General features: G+C 50.5%; 1 protein-coding gene across 4 annotated transcripts in view; it reads right to left on the bottom strand.

The window, feature by feature from the left end:
* Nucleotides 1–14795, bottom strand: part of ADAMTS9 (ADAM metallopeptidase with thrombospondin type 1 motif 9) — a 174505-nt gene that overhangs the window by 21818 nt on the left and 137892 nt on the right. For all 4 annotated transcript variants that reach the window (XM_002713292.5, XM_008260887.4, XM_008260886.4 and 1 more), the window contains 5 exons: nucleotides 6114–6284; nucleotides 1811–2005; nucleotides 644–776; nucleotides 272–366; nucleotides 62–156 (listed from right to left, as the gene is read on the bottom strand). In XM_002713292.5, the coding sequence (XP_002713338.5) occupies nucleotides 62–156; nucleotides 272–366; nucleotides 644–776; nucleotides 1811–2005; nucleotides 6114–6284 (689 nt within the window). The remainder of the gene's footprint in view (nucleotides 1–61; nucleotides 157–271; nucleotides 367–643; nucleotides 777–1810; nucleotides 2006–6113; nucleotides 6285–14795) is intronic.

The following is a 14795-nucleotide window of genomic DNA, read 5'->3' as shown; positions in this document are numbered from 1 at the left end:
ATGACAAAGGCTCTGCAGGGGCTGCCAGGCGTCTGTTCTCATCTGCACCCGGCTCTCTTACCTGTGCCCGTAAACCTCAGAGAAGTTCTCCGCATCACCACGGACCAGGGTCACGTACTCCTTGGGGCGGTCAGACTGCATCCCCGCACAGAAGATCTGAAAGACAGGGCAGAAAGCATGCGTGGAGAGGGGCTCGGAAATGCGCCGACGCCGACAGTGCCCACACGCGCCAGGAACATGCACCACACGGCAACTGGGACCCAGCCTGCACCTTGAGCGTCTTCCCTCTCACGATCAGAAAATATTCACCGTCTTCATTGGTTCCTTGGCGCGTTTTCACCTCCTTACAGCTCTGGGGAAGCTCACCTGGAAGGCAGAAGTCACAATCACGGATATGATGTCCCCAGATGTCTAACAGCTGCTTACAGAGGAGGGGTCCCTTCTTTCCTCCCTCTCCTCCCCTTCCCTCTCTTTTTCTTCCCTTACCCTTCCTTCCCCTACCCTTCTTCTCTCTCTCCCTCCCTTTCTTTAATGTCATATTTCTGAAAAGGGCAGGCAAATAAATGAACTCTAAACCCCAACACTTCATGCTACAAATGGCTTCACAATTAAAACAAAAAAAGGGTTCAGCAGTTCAACTTACAGTTATAGATATTATGGCAAGTTTTCCGTTCTTCTGGCTTCAGATCCACAGGGCATAAGTGGCTGGGTTGGTCCTCGTTGGTCAAACACTGCACAGATCTCTGCATCACTCCCACGCCACAAGACACGGAACACTGGAGAGCAAAGGGGGGTCAGTGGGAGGCGGGGGCTTCTACAGGTGCAGGGCTCAGAGATCTGAGATCACACACAGGGGACCCATGTCACTCAAACAGCGGGCTTTAAATAGACCTAAGTGCGTACACACACACAGAGGCATAGAAACGTCCATGGGCAGGGTCATAAAAGCATCCACGGAAGTGTGTGTGATCAAAGAACTAGGCATGGATTTCTAGTATTTTTTGTGCCAAGTTAAACTTATCTTTTAATTCCATTCTCTATGTTTGGAGGTACTGCCGGAGGTATGCCTAAAACATTTATACATATGTCTAAAATTAAACGTAATTATATATAAGCACACACACACACTATCTTTTTCATGGAAGCCTCATCATAACCCTAGGAGATAACAATCCTAATTTTAGCAGATGGGAGACTGGGGCTCACATACTAAACAATTTGTTCACGGTCATGGTGGAATCAGGATGCAAACTCCAACCATTCTCAGCTTGGATTCGGCTTTTGCCTGATCCAACTGTTCAAGACCGAGAGCCCCGTATCAGAGCCAGGAAGGGGACAGTTTTCCCTGGGCAATTCTGACACAATACTCTGCCACGGTGCACCTGTGATACAGACAAATATTCCTCACACAGAGAGGGCAGAACATGGAGACTGTGCAGAAGCAACAAGCATTCTCTCCCATACATCTTAAGAAATGCCAGGTTCTAGGCGCTTTCTAAAAAAAAATTATGGTAAAATCTATGTGACGTAACATCTGGCATTTATCACTGTGGGCTTCTCATCGCTTAACTCATTTCATCTTCACAAACACCCATTTTACAGACGAGCAAACTGACTTGGGAGGTCTTCCACCTTGGAAGGTAGCAGAGCTGGGATCCTGCTAAGCACCAAGCCCTTTGGCGCAGACAAGAGCACCTTCTGCTGGGGGGGGGGGGGTGCATTTCCGGTTGCCAACTCCTGGTTCTCCCCAGAGACTCCCCGGGGATGCAGAGCGCCTCAGGCAAGCAGGGGAGGCCCCATGTCTACTCACGCTGCCCCAGTTGCTGACTCTCCAGGACGCTGAGACGGGGCACTCGGTCAGGTAGCAGGGCTGGACGCTGGGCGGCTGCGTGCCCGGGCAGTTGACAGCCGTTTGGTAGCTGTACTCGTAATTCCCCTTCCCGGTATAAATCTCACTGCACGAGACCAGCCTTTGTTTGTAGCCCTTGCCACAGGTCACGGAGCACTGAGAAGAGAGGGGAGGAGAGGAGTGGAGAGGGGAGGAGGGGAGAGGCTGCGGCCAGGAGCCTGGGGGCCGCCCACAATAGGCCGCTGACCTCCCCGCCCAGGGCTGACCCCAGGCCCTCACTTCCTCTGCTTTGTGCATTGATGGCTGGTGGCAGGCTCCAAGCGCACGCCCAGGAGACAGGGGATCCTGGGCGAAGCCTACACAGCTCCTCTGGACTCCCACTGCAGGTGGGGGCGCCTGATGCCCCTCCTCTGGGGTGGAGGAGGAGGAGGAGAAGGAGGGGCAGACCCGCCAGCCTTCACTCACTCAACCTGCGTGTGCAGCCCAACTGCCCCAGCTGGCAGGTGGCATTTTACCGGCCAGGGGCCTCTGGGACAGGTCTCCTTCTGTCCTGGAGGGTGTCCGAGGCCCCATGTGCACTCCACTTAATTTCCTTCTCCCTGCTTACATAGGGGACTTCAGAAAGTTAACAGAAACACGCAACTGAAGGAAAAGTTTATTTCTGTGCAAAATACTCCTACAAGTATCTTATGAGGGATCCTTGAAAAGTTCATAGAAAATGGACATGACGAAAAAATTGGATGGATTTTGAAATGTTTTGCACTGAAACTACCTTGGGTTTTAATTGCATTTCCCATCAATGTTCTATTTTGAAGAACCCTGTGTATTTTTTTTTTTTTTTTGGAAAGTTTTTTTTTTTTTTCTTCATTTAAAAGGCAGAGAGAAAGAGTGCTTCTACCCATTGGTACATGCCCCTAAATGCCTAAAGCACACGGGACTGGGCCAGGCTAAAGCTAGGAACCAGGAACTCAACCCATGCCTCCTCATAGGTGGTAGAGATCCAAGCACTTGAGCTTTCACCTGCTACCTTCCAGGGTGCACATTAGCAGGAAATTCAAGTTGGAAGCATGGCCTGAATTCAAACTCAGGATTTGCAATGCAGGATGAGGACATGGAAATTGACATTGTAACTCCCGCACAAACTGGCCCACCCTTGTGGATCGTGACTGGCATTTATTTTTTGGTTTTCCTGTCTCTCTACCTAATCCTGTGGTCATAGAACCCTTATATCATAAGTCTACAGCATTTCAAAACACTCACCCAAAGCAGCCACAAAGAAGGAGTACATATCTTACTGGCCTCCCTCATCTCTTCTTTGATGGGACATTTAATCGATGACTTAAGGAATGTTACAGCATATTCAATCTTCCTGGCTAAGTCTTAGATGATTATAAATATTACAACCCCTACAAATGTATGTAACCTTATCAGTAATTTCCCATTGTTTACTTTCTAGGAAACACACTGAGTCATAATTAATTTCCTCTTAAAGCTATCTAGAGTCAGTGGCACCAAATAGCGGGCCCCCTTTGAGAAGGAGCCACAGGAACTGGGGTGGGGGACAGTTCAGTGTTCTCCAGACCTCGGGCTCTCTGCGGACAGCCAGACAAGCCCCTGCAAGTTGTCTGCCCCGTGCACTGTGGCCTGCTCTTTCCCGCATGCTCAGCCATAGCTTTCACCGATCCTGAAAGGCAGTTAAGAGCCGCAGCCTCCACCCTTCCCTCCTGTCTGTGCTTGTTGCTTTAAGCTGCACGGTTCCGCCTCCCATAACCTGCCAGGGAGCAAGTTCTTGAAGAGATCCCGAGACCAGAGAGTACAAGGGCCACCCGAGGTAGGCAGCGCGTCCTGGGCCTTTTCGTCTCGCTGATGTCAGACCTTGGGTGCGTGCTGCCTGCATTTCTTCCTTCTTTGGCTGCCTCTGTTCAGATGCCCGGGGCCCAGCTGACGTCCGACCAGGGACGGCAAGGCCCGCCTGCATGGACAGATGCCAATAAGCACCGCCTGTCCCAGAGGTGGGTGTCAGAGGGTCCACTCGGGGAGTGCATGCACCTGCTACTGTGTCTATGACTTCAGCTGTGATTTTGAGAAGTCCTGGCCAGAGATCCTTGATCTCCTGCAAACCCGCAGCAAAGGCAGCCCACTGGCCCTGTACGTGGAGTAGGCAGTGGAAGGCAGGAGTTTGCTGATGAAGCTGAGCCCCACATGTGCTTAGAGGCCTCCACATCTCTGAAATGCTGGCAGGAGAAGCCGCTGTGAACCAGCCAATTCTAGCATCATGAAAAGGTCCACTGGACCAGTGTTCTCAGGGGCGCAGTGCCTCCTTAGGGAGGGCAGCTCTGACCGTGGCCTGTACGCACCCTGCTGTTGGGCGCTGGGTTCCTCGAGAGTGCCTATGACTGTCCTAATGAAAAAGTCACTGCGAAGCAAAATAGCACAGTAAGACCGTGGGCTCCTTGCACTGGTGACAGCCTTCAGATGTGGTGGGGCACAGCTCAGAGAAAACACAGAGAATGCTCCAGGGAATGCACGTTCCCAGGAGAAGGCGCATTGCACTTTTCTAAAGGTAATTCTGCTTCCTCTTAGCATCTCTCCCCTTGTAGGAACGCTGCCCGGTGTATCTGGTTAGGTCCCGTTTCTACTGCTTTCCCAGGTGGATTGGAAGTGGAGCAGCCAGGATGCCAAGTGGCACCCATATGGGATGCCCATACTGCAAGCAGTGATTTTACCCATCACACCACAGCTCCGGCCCCACCCCTCCACTCTTTTAAGGGCATAGAGAACTAGTCAGAGCTGGGGCATAGCAGATTTCTCCATGTGGGCTGAATGTTTCTTTGTTCTGGAGGTTGTCCTGTGCATTGCAGGATATTTGGCTTCACCCTCGGCCTTGATGCAAGACATACTAGTCACATTGCCTTTCCCTGGTTGTGGTGAGCAAAAACATATCCAGAGGGGCCGACGCTGTGGTGTAGCAGGTAAAGCCGCCGCCTGCAGCGCCAGCATCCCATGTGGGTGCCGCTTAGTGTCCTGGCTGCTCCACTTCTGATCCAGCTCCCTGACAGTGTGCCTGGGAAAGCAACAGAAGATGGCCCAAATCCTTGGGCCCCTGCACCCGTTGGGGAGACCTGTAAAAAGCTCCTGGTTCCTGGCTTCAGATCAACTCAGCTCCTGCTGTTGCGGCCAGTTGGGGAGTGAACCAGCGGATGGAAGATTGATCTCTCTCTGCCTCTGCTTCTACCTCTCTGTAACTCTGCCTTTCAAATAAATAAATACATCTTAAAAAAAGAAACTCCAGACATAGCCAAATGTCCCTTGGGAGGCCAAAACCACTGGAGTCGAGTCAAGGATGAGGAGACAATGTGAGAAAGGGCTTTAGGACCAGGTTTCGTGCAGGCATCACTCAGCACCTAACATCTGGATCATCTCAGTGCATGCGGTCATCCCACAAAAAGGTGACGTCACTGTTCTGTGAAACTTGAAGAAACCCCAGCGGTAGCCAGAACGTTACCTAAAAACCTGCAGCACCTCTGCTAGGAGCGCAGGTGCCTCTCTGTCAAATCCCCACATTTTCTTGGGCAAGGGACTAGTCGTTTCCATGGGATGGAGCTCTCAGTATTTGGAAAAATTATCAGGTCAGGAAATAATATAGCGATGCTATTATTCCTGCTGCTTTATTAACCGCAAAAAGGGCAGGCAGGCATTATGAGCAGGAGGATATAAGAAAAAAGAGGCACTTGAGATTCTTGGGAAGCTATAGGAAATAATGTTGCTCATCTAGAGTAAAGGTTGTTACATGGCCAATCCACAGCTGGATCACAAACGTGTCTGCTTTACCTTGTAGAATGTTCTAAACAGAAACCTAAGCCCATGTTTTCAAGTCCACGTTTTTACCAGCTTTTGAAAAATCACGTTCAATAACACTGGAGCTACATTTCTGCATGGCCACAGCTACAGAGGTAGACAACACAGCAGGTGCTAGTTTGCCAGAGTTCCCACTTCTCCTTATTGTATTCCCAGCGCTAAGATATTTTCTTTACCTTCTTCAGGCACCTAGAGGTATCCTATGACCTTGAAGCCCCGTCCTAATTCCTTCCCTATCATTCCCATGGGACATCAAGGTGAATCCCAGAATGGATGAAGGATGCTCCCCCGGTGTGCACCCCTGGGAGGCTAAGAGATTTATTTGAGAACAGACAGTAGGTGGGTCACTCTGCTGCTCTCCCGCAGTGGCTGTTCCAAAGACGGGTAGAGACGCCCCATGCCATACCTCGGACCATTCTCCCGTGATCCAGACATACTCGCACGGGGGAAGACTGCAGCTCTCGTGGTCGGCGGGCCGCCTGGCCGGCTCGCAGTGGGCGCTGTGAACCTCGCCTTTGTCCTCAGCCACACACACTACCTGGCGGTACCTGGAGCCTTCGCCACAAGTCTTGGAGCACTGTCAAAGACAAACAAAACAGGTGTGCGGGTGCAAGACTCAAGGATGCTTTCCCCTACCTAATCTAGCCATATAGTCTTCTAGACTGTGAGGTCCCTGCAGGACAGAAAATATCAGAGAATCCCTTTTACCCCAGCTACCCAACAGCACAGCTCCTGGCACAGGGGTAAAAAACAGATGTGTGAACAAGTGCATCTATCTCAGGTTTGGAAATGACCTCAGAGTCCATTCACTCCACACCACTGAACCACCCACCACTGCACAAGGCAGGGCCAAACAGTTAGCGAGCTGGTGTCTAAATACCTCCGGAGCCAGGGCTGCCCTTACCCACTCTGATGGCTTGTCTCGTCTCACAACACAGACTGAACAAGGCTCTGGGAAGACTCTAGCTCCTTGCCCTAGTTTTTTTTTATCAAACCAAGGGATGCAACCAGGATAAGCTTTATGTCTCCCAAGAACCCCAGCTCCTTCCTGGGCCCCCTCCAGCCTCTTCTTCCCAAGATGCACTGCTCTCATGCCCGATCATGCAGCAAATATTCCTCAAGTTCCTGGGCCATGCCAGGCTCCATGGCTTGGAAGCAGACCTCGTTATCTAGAATGCCAGCTCCTCATTTGTCAGCAGCACAGCTAGGACTTCAGACCACAAGGAGGTGAGCACAGAGAGACAAGAGTGTTTCAAATCACTGCCGGAGCTCCTGAACCCACTTCCCCCACCCAGCTCAGGGGTTTGGGGGTTTCTGGTTTCCTTAGAGTCTGCTGGGAACTACTGTGAGGTGGTCACATTTTTAAACAGCATCATGTGAGTTTGAGGGCTGGCCTTAAGTGAAAAGCAAGCTCACCGGTGATGCAGCGGTATGAGCAGATGACGTAATGCCACCGAGGGAAAGCGACTCCTTAGACAATCAGGACCCTTGGGTGACGCAGGAAAGGTGACAGTGAGGGAGCAGCTACACCTGAGCTAATCCTGCCAGCATGCTCTCTCCTCTCTGCTAACCCAAGAGCTTCCAATCCCTAACAGGTGAGAGCAGGCGCGAAGGATTCCTGAGTACTTTGCTTCCTCCCTCTGTTTTTTTTTTTTTTTTTTTTTTTTGAAAGGCAGAGTGGACAGTGAGAGAGAGAGAGAAAGGTCTTCCTTTTGCCGTTGGTTCACTCTCCTATGGCCGCCGTGGCCGGTGCATCGCGCTGATCTGAAGGCAGGAGCCAGGTGCTTTTCCTGGTCTCCCATGCAGGTGCAGGGCCCAAGGACTTAGGCCATCCTCCATTGCACTCTCTGGCCACAGCAGAGAGCTGGCCTGGAAGAGGGGCAACTGGGACAGAATCTAGCGCCCCGACCGGGACTAGAACCCAGTGTGCCGGCGCCACAAGGCAGAGGATTAGCTTATTGAGCCACGGTGCCGGCCCCTCCCTCTGTTTTGAAGGAGGGCTAACTGCTCTTAAAAAAAAAAAAAGACCTAAAAAAAAAAAAAAAAAAAAAAAAAAAAAAGGCAGCTGGGAAAACTTACCTGGAACGTAACTTTTAGGAAAATTGAAATTTAAACAAAGGAAATAAGTGACTTGTGGTTGCTCCGGAGTTAGCAGCAGCTCTGAGACTCACTTGGCACGTGTTTTTGCCTGCAGTTTGAAATCCTAAGTAGGCCATGGGGGCTGGGAAGTAGGGAAACCAATGCAGCCCACGCTTTTGGGTTTTCTCAGCTTTTGGTAGGCTCACTTCCCCAGCTTCTTGGGATTTACGACTCTTTCCCTGGTCCTGGAATACGAGCTGGAAGGCTCTCAAGAGCGGTTGGAAAGTTCAAGAAGGCTGCTTTTAATTTCCAAAAGATTCTCCCAAGTTCAATTCTAGCATTTGGGGGGGGACTTATACCAAATTCACACGTCACACCCCCGGCCTTCTTGAATTTGAACTCACACTGTAATCCAGACAGAAAATGATAACAGAGTCGGACTCAACTGGGAGTCTTTGCCCACGGTCCCACCGGCTCCGTGTGCCTTTCCATGTGCTGAATTAACAGGCAGTGGGGGTGGGGGTAGATGGGGGTGGGTGGGGAATCACGTGCCAAATTTGAGGGTAGGAACACCTAAAATAAACTCTTACTGTGCAATTTTATCCAGTCAAGTAGGGTGGCCACAGGGAGCTGGTCTAAAAGGGATCATTTAATACAATGGGTAGAAATTGTCTGTCCTTAAAGATTGTAATCAACTTGTTTTTCACTTTCAAATATATGCAGTTCCCTAACCCCAGGGGGAAAAAAATCACTTGACATTTGTAACAGGCTCTCCCTCTAAGGTTGCTGATTCTCCCCACTATGGAAGAATTCATTTCTACTGCTAGGTTGCCATTGTTGGCTCCTGAATGGCCTGGCTCTGTGTGTGATGCTAAGTTCTTGTTGTTGTTGTGATTATTTGTTCAATTTGAGAGGCACAAACAGAGAAACAGAAAGACAGAAGGACAAAGAGAGCTCCCAGCTGTTGGTTCACTCCCCAGAGGCCCCCAACAGCCAAGACTAGGCTAAGCCAAGGCTGTGAGCTGGGAACTCAATCCAGTCTCCCACGTGGGTGACAGGAGCCCAATTACTTGAGCCATCACTGCTGCCTCAGGAGCTGGAACCTGGCATCCCAACCAGGGCTGTGATGTGAGCTGCAGGCATCTTAAGCAGGTTAAAGCCCCAGCCTGCAGCACCGGCATCCCATAGGGGCACTGGTTTGAGTCTCAGCTGCTCCATTTCCGATACAGCTCGTTGCTAATGTACCTGGGAAAGCAGCAGAGGATGGCCCAAGTCCTTGGACCCCTGCACTCAAGGGGCCCGGAAGAAGTGTCTGGCTTTGGATTGCCTCAGCTCTGGCTGTTGTGGCCATCTGGGGAGTGAACCAGTGGATGGAAGACCCCCTACCCCTCTCCATCTCTCTGTGTAAGTCTTTCAAATAAATAAATCCTAAAAAAAAAAAAAAAAAAAAAAAAGAGTGGAGCCAGCGCTGTGGCTTAGCGGGTAAAGCCGCTGCCTGCAGTGCTGGCATCCCATATGGGTGCCAGTTCAAGTCCTGGCTGCTCCATTTCCAATCCAGCTCTCTGCTATGGCCTGGGAAAGCAGTGGAAGACGGCCCAAGTCCTTGCACCCATGTGGGAGACCTGGAAGAGGCTCCTGGCTCCTGGCTTTGGATCGGCACAGCTCCGGCCGTTGTGGCTAATTGGGGAGTGAACCATCGGATGGAAGACCTCTCTCTCTTCCTCTCTCTTTGCCTCTCCTCTCTCTCTGTGTAACTCTGACTTTCAAATAAATAAATAAATCTTTAAAAAAGATAAATGAGGCCAAAGGCTCGTTCTGACATGCAATGAGAAACAGCAGTGATGAAAGTTCATCTACCATTGTCTTACATTTAAAAAAAACAAGAGCTGTCCTCCTGTTCTCAAAGCTCATTTCAGAGACAGGGATGCAGAGTGTACACTTGCATTCCCACATAGTACATTTCTTTGCCAGGCAAGGAGGAGGCAGAAGCAATACTGTGGACACGTTGTGTAACTCCGAAGTCCTTCATCCACTCAGTCTATGTATACAACAGCCAAGTTCTGCGCTGCGGCCTGGTTTGTAGCCCTGAGAGCTCCCAGGGCTCCAGGGTGCCTGACACCTGCTGCTGACTATCACCTGGGCTGCCATGGACAGCTGTGTAGGCAGAGGTGGATTCACTCACAGAATGTGTAATGAGCAGGAAGCCACCAGGGAGAGGAGAGGAAGGACACGGGCATTCCCACAGCAGAGAAAGGGCAGCCCGCGTGGCAGCAAATGAGAAGAGAGGTGGGCTACCCCAGGAAGTGCAGGGACATTCTCAGGAGGGGCTCAGCACACCCAGAATAGAGACGAGAAATGTCATGGGTCTGAAAGATTTGTCTTTTCTCTTTTTAAAGATTAATTAATTTATTTGAACGGCTGAATAACAGACATAAAGGAAGAGATAGAGACAGAAAGAGAAACAGCTCTTCCATCTGCTGGTTAACTCCCCAAATGGCTGAGAGGACTGGGCCAGGCTCACGTGAGGACCTAGAACTCCATCTGGGTCTCCCACCTGGGTGCAGGGGCCCTAGTATGTGGGCCATCCTCTGCTGCTTTTCCCAGTGCATCAGCAGGGGCCAGATCTGAAGCAGAGCAGCAGAGACTCCAACCAATTGTTCTGATATGGGATGCCAGCATAGCACGTGGCAGCTTAACCTGCTGTGTCACCATGAGGGCCACTAGAGGGGGTTTCCAACACATGACTTGGGGCTGGAACATTGAGTAAAGCCACTACCTGTGACATTGGCATCCCTCATGAGCACCAGTTCAAGAGCTGGCTGCTCCACTTCTGATTCAGCTCCCTGCTAATGTGCCTGAGAAAGTAATGGAGGATGGCTCAAGTGCTTGGACCCCTGCAACCATGTGGGCGGCCTGCAAGAAGCTCCTGGTTCTTGGCTTCGGCCTGGCCCAAGCCCCGCCATTGTGGCCATTTAGGGAATGAACCAGTCGATTCACAAGACCTCTCTCTGCTTCTCCCTCTCTGTAACTCTGCCTTTCATGTAAATAAATCACTCTCTCTTTTTAAAAACATGTGACTTGAGGTCTGAGATTTTTAGACTATCCCTAATGTCTAGTGCCTAGCACTTCAGAGGTGAACAACACACACTTATTGAATAAATTCATGAGGAAGAGAGTAACAGTTACATTCCAGCCCTCTACACACATTACAACCTGACTGTTCCCTCTTATAACCTTCATGAAAATCTTTTCAACTGATTCTCTAAGGAGCCATTACTCACGTCTAAAGTTTTCTGTGCTAAGGAGATGAACTTGGGAATCGTTCGACAGCTGACCTCAATAACAGCCCTGAGAACCCAAGTACATATTAGAGGGGCCCAAGTCGCTGTCCTTGGCCAAACAGCCAAGGGGTGGGCGCCTCTGCAAAGGCCACACGGAGCTGAGCACAGCATGTCCGTGGCACTGGGACAGGAAAATGCAACAGCTGCTCTCGAAAGGAAAAACAGAGTTTGCTGGACTATTCCCAAAGAGAACGCCGGCACTGGTCTCCTCCCCTTACCCCCCCCTCCCCTTTTCTCCTTCCATTCATTCCATGGGTGACTCCCATGCTGTGGGTACCTTCTTACACACTGCAGAAAATTCTAGTGAATAAGCTCCCCCAACCTCAAATAGCTAATAGCACAGTTGAGGAAAACAAGCCATGATGAGAGAGTGCAGTCATTTCAGGGGGCTGTGAGTGCAAGAGCACCTGACTGAGGCATTAGTGGGAAGCTGTGATCAGCAAAGGCTTCTGGGTGGAAGTGACATCTTGCAGGAGGTCTGAAGGATGAGCGCGGGAGACTGAGGTAAGGGCAGATGCAGCATGGCCTTATGGTGATACAGAGGTATATATAGAGAGAAGAAATGACTCCAGGCAAGGGAAAAAAGGGGGGGGGGGTTGGCCCTGTGGCAAAGCAGGGAAAGCCACATGGCCTGCAGTGGTTTGAGTCCTGGCTGCTCCACTTCTGAACCAGCTCCCTGCTACTGTGCCTGGGAAAGCAGTAGAAGATGGCTCAAGTGCTTTGGTGCCTGCACCCACGTGGGAAATCTGGAAGAAGCTCCTGGCTCCTGGCTCTGGATTGCCCCAGCTCCTGCTGTTGAGGCTATGTGAGGAGTGAACAAGTGAAAGGATAACCTTTCTCTCTCTCTTCCTCCCTAACTCTACCCCTCTCTAACTCTACCTTTAAAATAAATATTTTTTAAAAAAGAGAAAAAAAGAAGACTTGCATGAACTGCAAGATTTATTGCTCACTGCCAATGACACACGACCTCATATATTCATAATTTGAACTTGATAAGAAGAGACTCTGCAGCTACAAGTGACTATATCAATCAGATTAGGGTATTACCAAATAAATCCTTTATACTAACGATTCTCCAAAGAGTTAAAAAGTCTTTTGGAAAGTTTTTCTCCCTAAAGCATCATAATTCTCAAGTGGGTAAGACTGAGCACTGAGAGGACCAATTACTTGTCCTAAGTTGGTCGGTGATGTTAAAAGCCCAACAGTGTGCGGCACAGGCTTAGCTGGACTGCTGGTTTTTGGCTGAATTCTCCATCAGGAGGCCACCGCACTAAAGGGAAGGAGCCGTTGGGCTCAAATGTGTTGGGTACTGCACTGGCTCATCCTGCAATCCATCCCACTTCCTGCTCACTCCGGCCCTTCTGCAGAGCCTGCCGGGTAACTCCCATCTGCAGGTGGGCTCACCACAGCCTAGACACCCAAACTTCCCCGAGCTACACAGCAGGTGGTCTGCTCTTTCCACCACGTTGCTTCGAGGGTGCAATGAAACTGAGGCACGCAAGTCTGAATAGAGCACTTTCTCTTCTCCAGAGGTTTTTCTTACATGGGGAATCCAAGCGCTCCCCTCATGGCCCCCAGAAGGCACACAGACCTCCTGCCTTTTCACAGTGAGCAGCTCACAGAGGAGGCCCTCGGAGGCGCTTCCTGCCACGATTCCCCCAGGGTCGTGGCTCGCAGGCCGATGGCCAACCATCTGGAGCAAGAATCTGAGTTTTAGAAGAGGTCGCGACCCAGTAACGGGAATACCACTCTGACACCAACACTCCAGGAAGAGGTTTGACAAGCCTTTGAGACGGAAAGAAAATGTTTCAAGTTAGGTGCGTGTCGACACAGGGAGCTGTGACTATAAAGATTCACTCAGTGTGTTTTACAGGTCAGGCTGCTGGGCTTCAGATTCCAGCCTTAAGGCTTACTGAACGCACCTTTGATGAATTAACCCACCCAAGCCTCGAGTTTCCACACTGCACAGAGAAAACAAATACAACTGCTACATCAGAGAGCTGTGGAAAGCGGTAAGAAGTACTTCCTGTAAAAATACTCACTATAGTGCCTGGTCCATAGCTTAGTCAATAATAAGCTCTGTTACTTCTATTATCATCATTATTAGGGCTATAATACTAGATAACTCTAGGGGATACCCCTTACATTGTGGCCTAAAGGAATGGCGGTCCCTGGAATTGTGCAGTGTACAACCTGTGCAGCTGAACAAAACAACCCTGATGATCATGTGATGGTTTGTGTACAGAGCTTATGCTTGCAAAGACAGATGCCTGGGATACTTAAGATGGGAAAGATTCCATATGCTATGGGCCCAGCATGAAATACATCTTGTCAACAAACTGGTGCATTTTAAGAGTCCTCCAAAGGGAGGCCAAAGAAAAACTGCACATGGAAGTTCTGGGGTGGCTCCATGTGGCGGGCTGGGAGGCTGTGCCATGGCGAGCTCACCAACTTCAGGCTGGGATATCCTAAAGGAGGAGATGGGGCTGTGTTACCAGGCGAGCACCCACTCCCAGTCTACTGCTTTGATCATACACCTAGAACAACAACAAAATGTGCGGCCACTCCACTCCTGATCTGGTCCATCAAGGTTGATGTCCAGCTCGGGTCAACATGCACTCTAAGCTGTGCTTGCCATGGGGATGCTCAGAGTGTGCAGGGGCTGCACACTCCTCCATCTGCCCTCAGCCTCACCCTTCCCACGTGTGTTTGTTCAAGGGCCCACCAAGGTGCTCTATCCATCCTCACCACCCAGGTCCTCCTCCGAGTCTCTATCTTGGGTGCAGGCAGACGAGCAAGGCTGTTGCAGGCGGGTGGTCGTCAGACTCTGCCTGCCCACTGCTTTCAGAGTCTGCTGCTGGGAACAGTGGTGAACCTGGGGCAAACCCCTCACCCAGAGGCCCAGAATAGTCTCATGCAGAGCCCGATAGCAATAGGAGAGGGAGGACTTGAACAGATGCAACTGCACAGCACATGCAGAGACGCCAACTTGCAGGCAAGTTTTGTATGATCAGATAGGAAGCATTTTCCTGGCGCTTATGTGGCAGGGTTTTTCTCGTCTTTGGGATCCAGAAGAAACCATAAATGGAGCTTGCATTTGCACCATGGGCCCTGACACATTCAAAAGCCGGCTCATGCGCCAGCAGTCAGCTTCCATTCATTTCTGAACCCTTTCTGACCCTCTGCTCTCTGGAATGGGTCTGCAGACCTGAGCCTGGCAAGGGATGAAGAGGCAAAGGCAGAAAGTGGGCAGTGGGAGATGTGAAATAAGAGTTAGGTAGAAGAAGCCAGAGGTGAACACCCAGGGAGCCCCCACTCTCCCTTCTGCATGTGACAATGCTAATCCCAAGACCCTAACGGATGAAAGATTAGTCTCTTGACGCTCACTGCCTTGGAGTTGTGCTACACAGTTATTAATCCCACTGTACAGATGGTGACTCAGAGGTTCAGAAGAATCAGAAATGCAGTGCTAAGTCCCAGGCGGGCCAGTGGCAGTGCAGGTGCATGAGCAACCTGTAACAATGTTAAACCTCTGTGATTCTCAATGATTGGTGAGGGTCAAGTGCAATCCATGTGAAATTTAACTGCTCTGGCCATCCCTCCCTGCCATCCTCTGATGGAAGTAAAATCATCCAGGAGGGAAACCAAGCAAAAAAAAAAAAGACAGG

This window comes from Oryctolagus cuniculus, chromosome 10 (genome assembly GCF_964237555.1).
Source record: "Oryctolagus cuniculus chromosome 10, mOryCun1.1, whole genome shotgun sequence".
Lineage (NCBI taxonomy): Eukaryota > Metazoa > Chordata > Mammalia > Lagomorpha > Leporidae > Oryctolagus > Oryctolagus cuniculus.
Note: the sequence above shows the minus strand (reverse complement) of the source record. Positions and strands in the feature narration are given on the sequence as shown.